The sequence below is a fragment of the Camelus ferus genome, chromosome 2 (assembly GCF_009834535.1).
Source record: "Camelus ferus isolate YT-003-E chromosome 2, BCGSAC_Cfer_1.0, whole genome shotgun sequence".
Taxonomy (NCBI): domain Eukaryota; kingdom Metazoa; phylum Chordata; class Mammalia; order Artiodactyla; family Camelidae; genus Camelus; species Camelus ferus.
The window spans coordinates 83,835,813-83,853,793 of NC_045697.1; the positions used below are offsets into that span (position 1 = coordinate 83,835,813).

At 39.9% G+C, this 17,981-nt stretch overlaps 1 protein-coding gene and 1 long non-coding RNA gene across 3 annotated transcripts in view; one reads left to right on the forward strand and one right to left on the reverse strand.

Moving 5' to 3' along the window:
* The window catches only part of SEC24D (SEC24 homolog D, COPII coat complex component), a 95,443-nt gene that overhangs the window by 14,331 nt on the left and 63,131 nt on the right, over window positions 1-17,981 (reverse strand). For both annotated transcript variants that reach the window (XM_032462503.1, XM_032462499.1), the window contains exons 11-13: window positions 13,418-13,542; window positions 7,143-7,334; window positions 6,478-6,571 (exon numbers count right to left, since the gene is read on the reverse strand). In XM_032462503.1, the coding sequence (XP_032318394.1) occupies window positions 6,478-6,571; window positions 7,143-7,334; window positions 13,418-13,542 (411 nt within the window). The remainder of the gene's footprint in view (window positions 1-6,477; window positions 6,572-7,142; window positions 7,335-13,417; window positions 13,543-17,981) is intronic.
* LOC116658206 lies at window positions 1,288-14,605 on the forward strand. Its single transcript, XR_004313428.1, has 2 exons — window positions 1,288-1,456; window positions 14,460-14,605. It is a non-coding gene; the product is annotated as an uncharacterized LOC116658206 (long non-coding RNA).

The following is a 17,981-nucleotide window of genomic DNA, read 5'->3' on the forward strand; positions in this document are numbered from 1 at the left end:
GTCGGTCTCTATACCATGATGTTTTAAAAACCTATTAAAATGATGTGCCAAGGTAAAAATACTTTCTTGTTTAGCCAACAATATAGGACTAGGTGACTCCTACGATGCCAAAGTAAATGACAGGATTCTCAGGCTCAGGAGGCAACAGAAGCTCTTCTTTGAAACCGTTCATAAATATAGATTAAACCTGAAGTGGTATTTCAAGGAAGAGAGCACAAGAATGCAGTGGTGTTGTGGCAACAGCAGACACAGGGAACCAGCTATCGGGCAAGGTGACAAAAGGAAAAAAATGTGGGATCAAGATTACACTGTACACCTGTAGTCCCTGGGAAGCAACAGAAAGACCAAGAAGGCTCCAAGAGTCAAATCAGCATTAAAAAATATTTGAAATCTTATTTAAGGAGCTAGGAAGTAACCTCCCAAGCAAAATTGACTGAAATTAGGTGATTCAATATATTCTATCGCTCCCCTCCCCCAGTCTTGCCTTCCTCCAACCGCCCTCCCGCCCCCGGGCACATGGCTGCCAGAGCACGGTCTTTGAAAGAAAGGCCTCTGTTCTGATCACATACAGGGCTTTTCTCCTTAAGACTCCTGATGGCTTCCCGTCACAGGACAAAGTCCACATTCCTTTATCTGCGTGGGAGCTGGAAGGCTGGGAACCAGTGAGATGAGTTGCTACCAACATTCACTGTGTGCATCTCCGTGCCGGGCCTCTAACACGTTTCTTACTTAACAGTCACAGCCTGGTGAAGGGGGTATTATGGCCTGTAAGTTAAGGATAGGAAACACTGAGGCTCGTCCAATCTGCCCCAGGTCACACAGCCTGTAGAAAACATTTTCAAGGCCCTTTGAAGTTCAGTCTGAATTTCTTGCCAGTCTAACATCCAACGTTTCCTCGCCCCTGCCATCCTCCGCACTGGAAGTTTCCACCACACAAGCTTCTTGTTTTTACCACGTGTTCCCTCTGCCTGGAACCCACCTCTCCCCTTCCTCGGCCTGGAGCTGCTGTTTGCAAAGACTGGGTCAGTGGCCGACACTGGTGTGCCTGCAGCAGCTGCAGGATGTGTTGTGAAGCTGTTTGCTAATAATAAGGTACTTGGGTTTGTGAGTAACTTCCTTAAAAAGCCAAGGAAGAGAATTCAAGGGTCGCTCTGCCCTGATGTGTCTCACTGGGTGACATTCTGACATGCTTTGTGGAGTGGGGCCCAGTGGCGGGGTCTCTGCTGACACACTGGGAAGGGGATATAACCTGTGCCCTGTCTTGTCTTTGCTGTGTGGCCAGGAGTGGGCTGCGTGAGTCTCCCACTGAAATGACGGACAGATGCAGCACTAGTAAGAAGCAAGGCAAGGCGGAGTGAAGCCGGGACCCACCCTGGATGTAACACTGCACAGGAGAAAGACACTGTCCGCGCTTTCCCCAATAAGACAGTAGTTCCAACGCAAATCCAAGCACAAGGTACAGTAATGTTGATAATAATGTGTTAAATTTTTTGAAATTCTTTTTTTTCTTTTCTAGCACTTTGACTATTGTAAAAGTACTTTTTGTTTGTTTTAATTCAAGTAGGAGAAGGTATAAAACTTTTTTTTAAAGTCTATCTTCTCCCTGACTTTTCTTGCCTCGCCTACCCAACTCCCCTAAGGAATTCACGATCGAAAGTTCCTCTCTCCATCTAGATAGTCTCTACTCATGGAAATACTGTGATTTTATGCCACAGGAGTTATGAGCACGAGCCCTGGTCCCCATCTGCAGGGTCCAGAACCCCAGCCGCTGTATTAGCTGAGTGACACCGGGCAAATTATTTACCTTCTCTCACCCCCAGTTACCTAGTTACATAACACAGGAAAAACAGTAACGACATAAAATATTGTTGGGAGAATTCAGTGACCCAGTATACGGTTTAATTATAATTAAACATACATGATTGCCTGGTTAATATTACCTATGGAGTAAAACCCTAAAGGAAAAAAATAGGCCCATTAAAATAAAGTTCAATATTGAAAAAAAAAGTAGCCATATTTATCTTTTTTTCCTTATATAAAGGCTATTCAAATTTCACATTTATAATTTCATGAATCACATCCTCTTAAAATCTTTTATAAGTAACAATAAAAGAAAGAGCACCTATGGCATTACATGCTTTCTAGCCCTACAAAATTCGTATGGTTTTACCAAAATCTGATTGTGCCCACCTGAGTGTATCATCTAGGGTTAGATGAAAGACACATGTCATTCTTATTGGGATGGAAAACAGGTTGAAAAACGCCGGCATGGGGAACGCGTTGTTCCAAATTCAGCTCCAAGTCCTTCCCCCTGAGAGATGTGTTATTATCACCCTCAGCAGAGCCGGCTGCCTCTCCTTCCATGGCCCCACTCTACTTGGCAGATAGGACTCTTCTAGAATTAATGACCCTGGGTTACAACTTTATTCTACTGTCTTCTTGGATCAGAGGCTCCATGAAAAGGAAGGACTCTGACTTTTCTGCAATGTGTTTCTCCACGCCGCCCCAGGTCTAATGCCTTACACTCTACAGGTGTGCCATCAATCTTTGTGGAAGGAATGTTGTGAGGCATCACCTTGAAACCAAATTCACGCACATATTAAGACAACTGAAAGATAACATTCCCCCCAACTAATGATCTACTTGAAGCCAACTACAAAGGGCCATTTCCCTCCGACTTTTTGCTAAATTCTATTAATCAAGTTTTACAGAGGAAGTAAGGGACAACTCAGAAAACTGTTTGGAGGCTGGGTGAAAAGACAATGTCAGAAATTCACATATAGTTGAGTTATGACATTCAGATTTGGAAAGAGATGCAGATTTTGAAAGACCATGGGAAAAAAAGACACTGAGAGCACAAGATGCTGTGGACATGGAATCATGTAGAACAGAAAATTGTGCATCAAAGTCTTTGGATGGACGGTTCAAGAACTTCTGAGAAAGCATGCATAAGAACTTTCCAAGCAGTCCCTCTTTATCTTTATGACAAATTAGCATATGTTTTGTGTTAGGTTTTGTCTACTGTCTTTGCTTGAAAACTTTATTACAACTAATTATATAGAGATTTGACTTGGCATCTATCTGACAGAAAGTAAAGCTATCATTCAAATGGGGGAGTCCAGTTCTAAAATGCCTTCACTTGGACACAAATAAGAAACATTGCACTTTGATGTTCTTCCAGTTTCTCCTCCCCATCCACCGAGGATGAGACTCTCACCTCTGGCCTCGTGTACAGAGTACCCTGAGCTACTCGGCTGAACTGCCGCCATCCTGGACTTTCCAGAGTTACTCTTTGCTCTCCTCCCCACCCCCTTTTTTGGACATACTAGCAACAAACATCATACCTTGTATTACAGAGTTACATCCTTTCTGCCACACTGTAAGCAACTTAGAAGCAGGGACAGCAGTCCTTACATTATAAAACATAGGCATTTAGTCAATCTTTGTAGATTAAGAGAACAAGTGAATGAATGATGTGGTCTCCTCAGTATTTAGATACTACCCTGCATTTTCTCAAAAGTGGTAGCTCTCAGCCTAATAACTTCAGGCATGAATGTGGGTACCCTTGTATACAAGTGACACAATTTTAAATCTGACTGAGTTTTGGCCACATGGGACCTGAAAAGAGGATGATATAATATGCCTGTCAGAGGTAACTAAACTATCATGCACACATCAGACATGTACACACACACACACACACACACACACTTTTAGCCTATTTGAAAACTTTTCCTTCTTCATCCAAACCTGATAAAGTTCCTAAGAGGCAGAAAGTGTAAATTGCAGAGACAAGCATCAATTGAACAGCAGCAGTTTCTGCAATGAATTTTAATCACCCAGAATCTTCCTGGAAGATGCAGGAGAAACTTCTTCATTAATTTGTTATTTATAGCAACAATTTATTTATTTAAAAAAAAGCTTTGAGGAAATAGACAATTAAAGGCAATATACCATAGAATCGGTAAGGCAACTGTAAAGAACTAGGTATCAGTAAGAAGGTCGGGGAGAGAAGTAATTATATTAGAAAATCTACTCTAAGTAGAAGAAGTTATCTCTTTCTTGGTAGCTAAGGCTCAAAGAAACATCATGAGTTAGAATGAGTGTAGCAACTGACTCTAGGAAACCAGTTAGCGAATCTTTCTACATGTGAGAAACTGAATCATGCAATAATGTCTCCACTTAATGTTCTGCACAAGAAAGAAACTTTCTCCATAGTGTTCTTCCTTAATTTAACCATTAAGTAAAAGCTTAGGGTAAGACGTTAAATCAAGGGTAACTGAAAGCATTCTTAGCGCAAGTGGAACATAGGACATGTACGGGTCAGGTATGCCATTTTCTGGTGAGTTAACCTGGTGTGAGGATACTCTTGGAGGCTGCAGAGTGAACAACAATTCTTTATGCTGGTGGTTCCCAGATATGGATAATTAGCAGGACAAATTGGGGAGCTGCTGAGTCAGGATCTCTGGGAGTGAGGCCAGAAATCTGCTTTTTTAAAAAGCACCTGCCCTTCAACATGTGGGGGAGCCCCCGCCTCCCTGCTCCTTCTGCAGCCGTGGGGTCTGTATGAAGACTGGCGCTGGGAGAACAGTCCGCCAGCAGACACCCGGCAGTAACTGCCACTGACTTTATGTCCCACAGCGTTCTTTTAAAAAGGTACTTCCTTATCCTTACATAAGGACAATTCTTTACCTTCTATAAAGGGAGTTCGTCCTACTTTGTAAGAATAATGCTACTTATTAATTTCGATATTCGTAAAGTTATTCTGATTAGCTATGTTTAGATATTAGTTTCTTTTCATTCTTAAACCTCACTGTAAAAGCATATGTTACTCTAACACTAAAATTGCAAATTTAACCAAAAACAACATGCAAAAGACATGAAAATAGATTGGCTGAAATGGACTGGCCTCTGGCAGATGACAGGCAGCTAAGAACACTGACAGCCGCAGTCGCTGTGGTACAGTCACCTCGAAGAACGTTACTCTTATTACGAACACAGTGGGTTTCAGTTACGTTTCCACTGCGGTATCACACCTTAGACACGTGGAATGCATGCACACGAATTTGCTTTATGTTTTTCTGTGAAGCCTCCTAAGCAGCCTCGAGAGCCCCTGTGGAACCCATTGGGATAAGACAGTACTGCTCCCTTTTAGAAATGATACGTGGGGCTGAGCTGGGATCTGGACTCAGAGCCCCTGGAAGCCTTGCCTGGGCTCTTCCTTCCACTCTCCTGTCTTAACTGATGACATACCGGCTGAAAAACATCCACTCATCTGTCCTCTCAGGCACAAGCACGTGAATATAATTTTACTCCCGGTACTAACTTGGCGTGGAAAGACTTGCGGTGTCATGTATAACTTATATCGGGAAATTTACATACGGAGTTCTAGACCCCTTATTGGAAGAGAAAACAACAATTGCAAAACCGTTTCAAATTGAAACAGAAGATATTTGTTGTTAGTCATGTGGAATAAAATAGGAATTCCCACGTCTTTCTGTAGCCGAAACAATGATTGCTGCTGGCTTTCACAGGATGAAAGCTAACATCTCCAAATTGCCTTCCGACATAAAATTCATCTTTAATTTCACGTGACATTAACACGTTTTGAGCCTTTTTGAGGGACATCTACAAGTCTTTGATTCAATGAGTGAATATTCTGAAGATCAAAAAACCCAGGCACGAATCACTGTACTACAACCAGATGACAATGTTCAGAGGCAAAATTTATGTGGAAGTATCTCATAAACTCAGTTCTGTGGTATTATTGCTCCTAGTGGTCATTACTGCCAGCCATTTCATTTTAGAAATTAATTTAAATGTAACTTTAATATTAACATTTAAAAATCACCGTTACGAGCTAGCTGTCTAGGCCAACGTGGTTTGACTCTTGTGCTAAGGTAGTAATGATTAAGAATAAGCACTTTTCGATCGTTTTCCTTCCTCAGATTCCTGTCTTTATTCCTATGAAAATGGCCAGAGTCCCTGGGGCTCAGCTTCCCAACCAGACACCCAGCCACCCTTGCGTCTGCTTCTGGCAGTCGGCCCCCATTCACTTCTGTCGCTGTCACGACCCTGCCCTTTGCGTGTCTGAAAATGCCAAGGAAGAAGAGAGATGGGGATTTTTCTCTTCATCTCTGGTAGTTCAGATATTGTTAAAACAATTTTTAAAAAGATCACATAAAGTTCATAGAAAAGCCAAAGGGAGGAGTTAAACTGGAAACCCTGACAAAATCAGTGGCTCAGATGCTAATAGTTCTGGAATGTAAACGCTGGGAGCGATCCGTGGTTTGGGCCACTTCCTCCTGAGATCTGCAGGGAAGTTTGGAATAGCCTCCAGCAACCTACAGGTTTTAATGAAGGCTGTTTTTTCTTTCACAGATGAAATTTTCTCTCTGTGTATGTGTGTGTGTATGTGTGTCTGTGTGTCTGTTTTCAACATGTAATTACTAGCAACTAGAAGTGTCTACCTCTCACCTTTAGCGCTTCCATGCCAGCCTGGATGACAGGAGCAAAGACAGTCTCATTTTCATTTGAGTCTGCAAACATCTCTGGAATCTGGTCCAATAAACTGCAAGAAATGAATGAGCAAAAGGCTTTAAATATTTTGCACATTGTAATAAACATCAAGGAAGAAATAAGTAACATGTCAAGCCTAAATACAGATGGTGTCTATTTCACTGAACACCTGTGGGTGAATTTCACAGGTCATTCCTCCAGGAATGATACCCTGGCATGGTTTGGCCCCCAAATGTATGATTTGGTTGAGGCATTTACAAAATCACACACTTTATGGATGTTTTTTCCTATTTACTACATTTCTGATCCCTCAGACTATAAATTCTTGGAACAGGGGCTGTATCATCCCTGAATAATCTCATGCACATGCAGGAAATAATTCCCTTGTGTCGCCTTTCCAGCAAAAAGAAGGGGCTGCTGGGGTTGAGTGTGAGTCCTAAAAAAGTAATTCCCACTTTTAGATACAGGTCTACATTTAAAAGAGACAGAACTAACATAAAGAGTAGAGTTTTATCATCTGTGTGTAAAAACCCTGTCGTTAATGATAAAATGCGTGCGATTGAATCAAAACATCAAAAATAGACACCTGATTTGTAACTAAATTATAAAGTACTTATATTTACTTGTGAATCACAGACTGGGATTCTTGATAGTTGACAAGGAAACCATCCAACAAAGGAACAAAGACCTCTCCAACGTCGGTCACCACCATCATCTGAGGCTGGGCCAAATTACTCTTTACATTAAAGAAATGGAGAACTTTGTTGTATGTGATAAAGCCCACTCGAATTGCAGACATCTCTTCCTGATCTTCCCTGGGAGGGGAAAAACAAAAACAAAAAAAGTGTTTGAGGTTCTCTGATAAATTTATGAGAGAGAAGTTACTATGAGAAATTCAGTAAGTACACCTTCTGTAAAATATCTGGAAGACATGTTCAAAGGTTTTTGGGCTTAATTATTGTTTACCAGGGGTAAACAATACTGCGCACAGTGACAGGGGTGGGAGAGGTTACAGAACTAAATGGATCGAGAAAAGTGTTCTCAACACTCTAGGTAAAAAATCCAGTAGCTATTATGAAATCATCTGCTCATTTTTTTTAATATATTTATTCTCAAGCCATGGCAACTACAAGGAGCTTTTTTTTTTCATACACAACCTAGGCTTATGACATTCTTTATAAACAAAGCTCTCTCAGAAGTCATCAGAAGGTCAGAGTAACAAATGGCACATCTGGAGCAAGAGAAAAGCACATTCAGGTGACAAACAGGACAGCTATTTTTATCAAGAAGGGACTTGCTCCTCCTGTGTGCTTCTCTCCTTACACGTTCTAGGGACTATAGTTAGAAAACGGGCTAGACTTTGAAAGCTGTACCTCATACAAACATACAGCGTAAATACGTAAAATAAATCACATATATGATGGTCACGGCTACACAATAAAAGCATTAAAAGCCCCCAAAGTAAATTTTGGGGGAGGAGTTCTAAGAACAAGGCCTTAATCTTCCTGAAAGGAGTATAAAAGCATGAATATCCCTGTTCAAGTCTATACTAAGTATATTCCGAATTGAATGGTCTGGATTCTAGTGTTTTTTCTCTCTCTTTCTCCCCACCCTTCCTCCCTCCGCACACCTCAACACGACTGATGCTCTTAATAAGTTTCCAGAGTGGATGTAACAGTGCTCAGTGGTTACGTGAAAGCCCCCAGAGACACATGCCATTTTCTTTGACCCTTAGATGTCGGTAAAACTTATTTTGCTTACGGGACAACTCTTTTGAAAAAGACCCTAGTTTGTTTGCTCAGTTTCTACACTTTGCACATGGCCTAAAGAGTTATCGGAGTACAAGAGAAAGGAAAATGGAAGGACCCAGAGTTCAAATTGCTGATCCCACCACAGACTTCCCAGTTTCTTTGATGTTTCAGCAGGGTGCAGGCTGACAAACCACTGGCTTTCAACCGTTTTATTTCTTCTCTACTTACTTCGCTAACTGGAGGTACCGGCTCTTCACTGGAGCCTTGATAAACGCGTGGGCATTTTAAATAGATCCTCATAATCCCTTCCCAAAGCACTTTATAAACGTTTATATTTTGGATTCTTGCAAAATTTTTAGAAGTGGGAATCCTTATCGTTTGTAACGACACATACACAGACTTACACACACACAGACACCCTCCACATCCTAAACTGACTTCATGCAACCAATGACTATACCATATCCACATTTTCCCTTTCCCCTCCCCATTTATTAGAATTTTACTCTTCAAGACCAAGCAAAAATCCTTCTTCTGTGAAACTTCCCCCGATGCTACCAACCAGAAGTTATTTCCTCTTCCTGAAGTCCTATAACTCCTTCTCACTTGGCTCGTGGTATTTAGTGCCTTTTAGTTAACATTCATGAATCCTTGATTATAGACCATAAGGGCAGCATTCAAAGCTTATGCTTTCTGCTCCCAGAAGGTCTAGGACAATGTGGGGAGGTGGAAGACTTGTTGAGGAAGATTATTAAGATGGTGAAACACTGTGTTTGGGATGGGAAGTTAGAGCCCAAATTGATAAACTGGTTGTCTGCATCTCTTCCCAACTCCAGTTGAGTGATGTTGACTTGACAGTTTAAAATCAGCTGGCTGGAAGTATTTCCACAATTGGAATGAGCAGATGCTACAAATCGAGGCTTTGTTTATTTGAGAGCCAGTCTACCAGCACACCACTGGTTAAGCTCCTGTTCCCAGTAAAGCTTTATTACATAAGGTGAAAAATGTCTGGCAAATCATGAAGGGCATTTATTCTCTTTTAATAGTTAATCTGGAGTCAACTAAGGCAAAAGACACAAAAGAAAAATTACAGAGAAGAATTTGGATTGCTATTTCCCACTGGATTTGGATATTTTCAGTGATGGGAAATAAGTATCCTGGGATTCACTGGGTTCACTTGAAATTTAAGTAACACTTTTAAAAAAACATCTAATCAGGATATCTCACATTATTACAAAATATTAGTAATGTTTTCATGGGAACAATTTTTTTTAATTTGACAAAGAAAGAACCATCCCCCAATTTTCTTTTTCAACAGCAAAGCTGTCTTGTTAAATCATATCCAGAAGACGATGGAATCAGTCCTCCTTCATGTTAATTCCGTACAAAGTTTGTAAAATTATATAAGGGACATCATAAAGAACAATGTGTTTTGTTTGTTTTTCAATGACTGCTTCCCTCAACACTTGCCCCTGTAATAGAATGAATCTGACACAGCAACACTGAAGATATTATTAACTAGAAGAACCAGAATATTCCAAAATCAAGCTTTTTGAACATTTTAGCTACAGCAGCCTTAAAAACAAACAGCCGGTGGGGGGGTATAGCTCAATGGCACAGTGCATGCCTCGCATGCAAAAGGTCCTGGGTTCAATCCTCAGTATCCCATTCAAAAATAAATAAATAAACCTAATTACCTCCCCCTCAAATAAAATAAGAATTAAAAAAAAAAAAAACCAGCCAGAAAAAAAAAAAAAGTTTAACAAGTGAAACACTTCAAATCTTTTTCCCTCCTGTTCCAGAGAAGTCAGACAGAAAAGTCTGGCAACCTGGCAATATTAAAGATGTAAATTCAAAGTTAAATAGTAAGGAATTAGCTTTCTCTTTTCAAAAGATTAGCTAAGAGATGAACACAGCTTAGACACTAATCAAGACTTATACTGTGCATTAAAAATAGGCTATTTGGCATATTGCCTACTGTAGTTCAAAGAGGTAAATCAAACTGAAGGCAATCTTACCATCAAAAATAAAAAGTTATATACACAGAGCCCAAAATAAATTTCAGGGGAGAAAATGAAAAACAAGATTTGTTTTAAAAGATCAAACAAGAGAAGGTGTTTTAGCTGGAATAAAAACTTTTAAGAGAGAGATTTAACAAGTGGCAAGGAACAGCCAGCAGTATCCTTTGGTTTCCTGTCTTTTGCTGAAGTCACATGTCTGCTCCAATGCAATATAAAAGTTATGATGACACCTAACAGTGTGATTTCAGAACTTATACCAATAGGTTACAAGCTTCATTATCACCAGTGTGTTGAAAAGGGACTTGCGGTTAGTGAACTGACTGTGAAAATCGGTTACAAAAAACTAATTTGAACCAGTTTGGGAGACAGGAAAGAGAGGGAGAGCCCATTTCCAGAAATCACAGTAGTTTTCTTTCATACTGCTCCAGTTCAAAATTCAGATTTAGAATTAAAGCAGCCCAGTGAGAAGTTAACTAATCTTCAACAAAGGAGGCAAGAACTTACAATGGAATAAAGACAGTCTCTTCAGCAAATGGTGTTGGGAAAACTGGACAGCAGCATGTACATCAGTGAAGCTAGAACACTCCCTTACACTATACCCCAAAATAAACTCAAAATGGTTCAAAGACTTAAACATAAGACAAGATTCAATAAACCTCCTAGAATAAAACATAGGCAAAACATTGTCTGACATACATCTTAAAAATGTTCTCCTAGGGCAGTCTACCCAAGCAATAGAAGTAAAAGCAAGCATAAACAAATGGGACCTAATTAAATTTACAAGCTTCTGCACAGCAAAGGAAACCATAAGCAAAACAAAACAACAACCTACAGAATGGGAGAAAATTTTTGCAAAAGATGAAACTGACAAAGGCTTGATCTCCAGAATATATAAGCAGCTCATACGACTTAATAAGAAAAAAAACAAACAACCCAATCCAAACATGGGCAGAAGACCTAAACAAGCAATTCTCCAAGGAAGAAATACAAATGATCAATAGGCACATGAAAAAATGCTCAATATCACTAATTATCAGAGAAATGCAAATGAAAACTACAATGAGGTATCACCTCACACCAGTCAGAATGGCCATCATTCAAAAGTCCACAAATGACAAATGCTGGAGAGGCTGTGGAGAAAAGGGAACCCTCCTACACTGCTGGTGGGAATGTAGTTTGGTGCAGCCACTGTGGAAAACAGTATGGAGATTCCTCAAAAGAGTAGGAATAGACTTACCATATGACCCAGGAATCCCACTCCTGGGCATATATCCAGAAGGAACCCTACTTCAAAAAGACACCTGCACCCCAGTGTTCATAGCAGCACTATTTACAATAGCCAAGACATGGAAACAGCCTAAATGTCCATCGACAGATGACTGGATAAAGAAGATGTGGTATATTTATACAATGGAATACTATTCAGCCATAAAATGAGAACATAATGCCACTGCAGCAGCATGGATGTCCCTGGAGAATGTCATTCTAAGTGAAGTAAGCTAGAAAGAGAAAGAAAAATACCACATGAGATTGCTCATATGTGGAATCTTAAAAAAAGGAAAGAAAGAAAGAAAGAAAGAAAGAAAGAAAGAAAGAAAGAAAGAAAGAAAGAAAGAAAGAAAGAAAGAAAGAAAGAAAGAAAGAGAGAGAGACAAGTGAACATAAATACAAAACAGAAATAGGCTCATAGACATAGAATACAAACTTGTGGTTGCCAGCGGGGAGAGGGGTGGGAAGGGACAGACTGGGAGTTCAAACTTTGTAGATACTGACAGGCATATGTAGAATAGATAAACAAGATTATACTGTACAGCACAGGGAAATACATATAAGATCTTGTGGTAGCTCACAGTGAAAAAGAATCTGACAATGAATATATGTATGTATGTATATATATATAACTGAAAAATTGTGCTCTACACTGGAAATTGACACAACATCGTAAGCTGACTATAACTCAATTAAAAAAAAAGTCATTTTCAGCAGAAAGCCCATACTTCTCAAGTGTCCCTGAGAATGAAGTAAGAGGAACCACAGTCAGTTAGCAGCGTCAGATGCCTTTCTTATGCCTCCTCTTCAACTTGCTCCCAGCTCGTTCTTCTTTGGAGCATTCAGTTTGAAATCACTTCAATGTTTTTTAAACATCCCCACTGCTTTTCCAAATCATCCTTGAGAATATTATGACTTCAGCTTCATGAATACAAACAAAATGATTCCTGGGAGGTCCAGAGTTCACTCATCTGAGCCTCACACGCACCAAAACACCAGACATATGTGGAACAAATACAGAGGAGTGGGCACCTGAGGTCTGGGGGCGACCTAGGAGCTACAGACAACTCACCTCTCAAAGCACCCCTTTCCAGGACAGAGGTTGCTCACATTCAGGAGCTAAGGAGGGGTGGAAGAGTTTAAACTGGGGCAGACACTAGGTTTCAGACAATCCTTCCAAGCCTCTTTTATTTTCTGAAGCATGTCTTCCTCTCATCAAGGAAGGCTTTCCTCTTGCTCCCAAGTCTCCGTACTAGACACTCTATATTGTACACTATGAAACACAATCTTGTTTGCTAAAAGACCTTTCAACCTTTCCTTTCATGCACTGCCTGCTGCAGTGGCAAGACAAGTGATGTACCTTGTGCCCTTGTTACAGGACATAGAGGCAGTGAAGCTGCAGAGGGGTTAGACAGTTCATCCTAAGGGTAAAAGGAAATGTGGCTAAAAAGCCACGGCGCCTGCCATAAGACAGCAGTTCAGTTTCCTGGCATTCCTTACAACTCTCTGCCACACCCAGCAACTACCAGCTTCCACGGGAAAATCAACGCTTTTGCAAAGTGAATTAACAGACTTCTAAGGTCTTTCCAATCACACTCTTGGGGTTTTCCTTATAATTTACAATGTCTTTTAAATGTTGTTTACCATAGCATTATGTCTTATCAGTTTGTTTCTTCTGCTTTGTACAAAAGGTCACTCTGACTTTTTAAGGACTGTTTGATGCTGTTTAATTTATAAATAATTATCCAGTGTTCCCAATAGCAAAAGCTATCAATGGGCCACTCAGCACTTATTTTCAGGCCAACAAACTAATTCAGCAATAGTGTATAATTACAAAAAGAATGTGAGTTCTCTTACTTTGGAAGTTTCTCCAGCATGGTCTTCAGTTCCTCGCATATGAGCTTCACAAGTCCGTTCTTGATGTTACTGTATGAAACATCAATCATGAAGATAAAGGCTGGTGGGTTGGGAGGTTTATTCTTCTACAGGAAAGCAAACAAATCATATACATATAATTATAAAGTGTATACATTTCATAATCCAATTAAAACATCCAGAAACTCTTGAACGGAATCAGATGGCTCATTTAATATTTTGTGACCTAACATCTGTGTAATTAAATCATTTTCTGGAACATAGTCTCTGATGCTATAAAAAACAGAAAAATTGCTTATTTTCTAGGGTCTGACCTGAGTCCCACTATGAACTCAGGATTATGCTATTGAGCAGGGAAGGTTCACTTCCGCAGCACCTGGAAGACCTCATTACCACAATTGTCCAAAGCTGAGTACAGGCTTGTGGCGGCCTTGCTTGTAACACGGCCTCATAGCAAAAAAGTCATAAACTGGAAAACTGTGCCCGCAAATAGTGCGAAACTATAATTAGCATCTGGTTTTGAAACTGTAGTAAAAATTAATCTGATATCATCATTTTCAACCCTTTTCCTTCATAAGCGCCTTAAAGATATGAAATTATATAGTAACATATAACTGTATACTTAAAAAACTGTACTGTATTATTAAATATATACCTATTTCTTACATTTTTATGGCAACAAAATTGAATATTGGGCCTTCTATCTGTTTAAAGCAATCACTATAACATAAAGCAGCTGCTACATAAATGTGTTGTGACTGTGGGTCCCTTTACTGGCTTGTGTTCAAACAGCTTTTAGGAAGCAATTCTTCAGTTGGATCTCACAAAATATTTAGAAAACAGAACCACAGGCAAACAACTTGAGAAACTCACACTAGAGAATAAAGAATTAAGGTTAACTTAATTTTTAACTTTATGATAAATGACAAAACGGTTCTAAAATTGTATTTTAAATGTCACAATTATAAAATTAGATGATAATATCCCCAAATTATCTTACTAATTCATCCTCTATCCCCTACAGGGTTAGATGTAACAGTCTTCTAATGAACATCCTTCATTTAAAAAAAGAAGAAGAAAAATGGCAGGACTTGAAAATTATCCACCTGAAAACTTCATTGCTTTTGCCACATCCAAAATCAGACTAACAAAAAAAAAAAAAAAAAAAAAGAACTCTACCGCTGTCTATGTCAGCTGTGATTTTTACTGCAAATCATTCCTGAATCCCACCTAGACTAATTCATAACACAGACTTACGCTGATTTACTTAGAATGAAAATAGCAATAGTTTCCATTAATTAAACCAAATTAAATAACACAGATTTATGTTGATTTATTTAGAATGAAAACAGCAACAGTTTCCATTAATTAAACCAAAACCTCTCTGCGACCAAGCCAAACGTGCCTTACCATTCTTTCATTCTCCCCTGAATTCAGCACCACCAGCTCCCCACCATTTCCCACATCTCCAACCTACACGTTTCTTTGGAATGCTTCACCTTAACTTGTTTTCTATGTATGCAAAACTAATTCACCACTCCTCTAAATGACGGACGTTCTCTTCCAATATCCCTGCGCTATCAATGACATCACCACACATCGACTCAAAGGCTTGAAAAGATGAAACTGACTCTTCCTTTTCTTTCAATCACCAAATCCTATTGATTTATTCTTTCAAAATGCTTCTTTCACACATTTTACCCCATCTCTACTCTTAACCACCCGGAAGTTTGTCATCCTGTGCCCAGACATCTCTAATGGCTTGGTCACTGGCTGCCTTGATGACTCTACCCATTTAATCCAGCTTCCTTTGTCCAGCCAAGCTTAACAAGTATGAACTCTGTAAAAACCTGGTTACTGTGACATCTTACTAAAACTGCTTTTGGTTGCAAATGACAGTGATTTGAAATAAAATCTGGCTCTCATCCTCAATCTCTTTTATCTCTGCAGCTGTAGGCATGGCAGACGGCTTTCAATTTTTCAGCCGCCGAGGCACCGTGGTGTCATCCCCTTTCCCACTTCTCTGACCACTGTTTCTGTTTTTCATTTTCTTATCTTTCTCCAAAGGGCACCCTCTTCCCTTTTCTCACCCTGTGCTCCGTCACAGAATCTCACTTGCTCGTTTGTAACCAGCACCTCCACACAGGCGGCGACTCAAATTCTCTCCCCTCATGGTCCCTTTTCAGAGCCTCCGACCAGCGTTGTAATTAGCTATAGCACATCTCCCCATAAAGTCCTGCCAGCACCTTACACTCAAAATCATAGAAGTTAAGACAACATTTCTCCCACTATGCTGGTCTTTTCTAAAAGGAACCTACAGAAAACATGATCCTCTAAAATAACGTAGGCTTGAAATCTCACTTTCTCTGTGGAATTGTCCATCTCCCTCACTACCCACACCCGGTTCACTATGAAGCCCTTTACAGCTCCTTCTAGTTCCAGTACCCAAATTTAGACACCCATTTTTTTCCTTAAAAAAATCTTCTTTTTAATGGAGGTGCTGGGGATTGAACCCAGGACCCCGTGCTTGCAAGCCTGTGCTCTACCACTGAGCTGTTACCCTCTCCCTAAAATTAATTTTAACTGTGTAAAATACACATAATTTACCATCTTAACCAATTTTAAATGTACAGTTCATTGGTGTGGAGTACATTCACACTGTGCAACCATCACCACCATCCATTTCTAGAACTCTTTCTATCATGCAAAATTGAAACTTTTGTACACATTAAACAATCACTTACCAGCCCTGCTTCTCTCCAGCCCCTGGCAACCACCATTCTACATTTCTACTTTCTGTCTCTGTGAACTGGACTACTCTAGGTACTTCAAATAAGTAAAATCATACAGTATTTGTCTTTTATGTGATTGGCTTATTTCACTTGGCATAATGTCCCGAATGTTCATTGATGTTACAGCATGTGCCAGAATTTCCTTCCTTTAAGGCTGAATAATATTGCATGGGATGTATACACCACATTTTGTTTATTCATTCATCCATATATGGATATTTGGACTGCTTTCATCTTTTGGCTATTATGTCTAATGCTATTATGAACATGGGTGTGCAAATCTCTCTTTGAGACTCTCTTTTCAGTTATTTTGGGTATATACCCAGAAGTGGAATTACTGGATCATTTGGTAATTCACTTTTTTTTTTTTTAGTGATTCACTTTTTAATTTTCTGAGTTATTGCTTTCCTACCCTCATTTTCTCTTGCTTGAACTACATTAACTTCTAATATCTCCCCGCCTCCATTCTCCTTCCTCTCATTATACAGATGGCTGACCAAGACACAATACAGATCACAATGCTACTGCCTCTGAGGACAGGAAGTTTACTGAGTCCCCAGAGCCAAGCACAGAGCTTAGCACAATGGAGTGCTCAATAATGCTGGCCGAGTGAATGAATGTGTAGGTGGATGGATGGATGCATGGAAACAACTCCCTCTCTGCAAACTTTAATTGTCCTCATGCCCTACTAAATTAACAGATTCTTCCATGGCCTGGCACTTGACGTTCCCCATAATACTCATTTAGCAAAATGTATAAAAACCTAAGAGATCAAAGCTACGATGTCAAACCCAGTGGAAATTAAAGCGATGGTCTATTTCTCCAAACAATTTCCCAGCTTCACTTCCCATTATCCCCTAATACACATTCCTCCAACTAATTAAAGTGTTTGCCATTTTCAAAACATTTCCTACCCAGAAGTCACAATCTGGTGGGCCTGGGCCAAGAATTTGGGCAGAAAAAAATACTTTGTTTGGCATAGTGCTTTTTAAAAATATTTGAATTTGAATGTGTTTGGGGGGAAGGGGGGACACACCCTCCACTTATCTTAGTCCCTATACTGGGTGCCCATCACTCATCTATGAAGCCCACCGAGCCACTGAAGAAATCGCAGTGAGTGCGAATACCTCTGAGAAACTGCTTCTGCTAACATCTAGCTCTCCTTCCATTTCCACATGTCCATCCTCAGCTGCTGGTTTAACCAGCTTAAGTGTCTCTCACTCTTTGAAGCCTTCCCCATCCTCCAAATCAGAAATTATTGCTCCTCTGTTTTCTTACAGCACTCTGATTCCTCCCCTCTCACAGCATTTATCCTATTTGGGTTTATATCATAATTACATACTTTTCTTATCAGGTCTACACATGGGAAGGACTCTGAGATCAGGTTCACCTTCTTGCTAATTTGGTATCACTCACACACATCGCCAAAGTGCCTTGGACATGCTGTGTGAATTAAAATTAAATGGAGAAACTACGTTTTTACTTAGGAAAATAAAAGGCCAGTTTGGAATGAGATTTTACATTTCAGGTACACTTTGTATGTAGATATGTTCTGTAAACTTCTAAAGTGAAAAACGTTCAATTATGAGATAGAGCTGGGTTTTTATTTTTTCCTCGGGGGGGAACTCCATGGTGATTCTGTAAATACATGCCTACCTATGAAGAGTGTACCGATAGAGAAGAGGGGTTCTGTTCTTACACACATGGCTTTCAGCCTGGCTCCACCACTTCCGGTATGTATGGCCTGAGGCTGG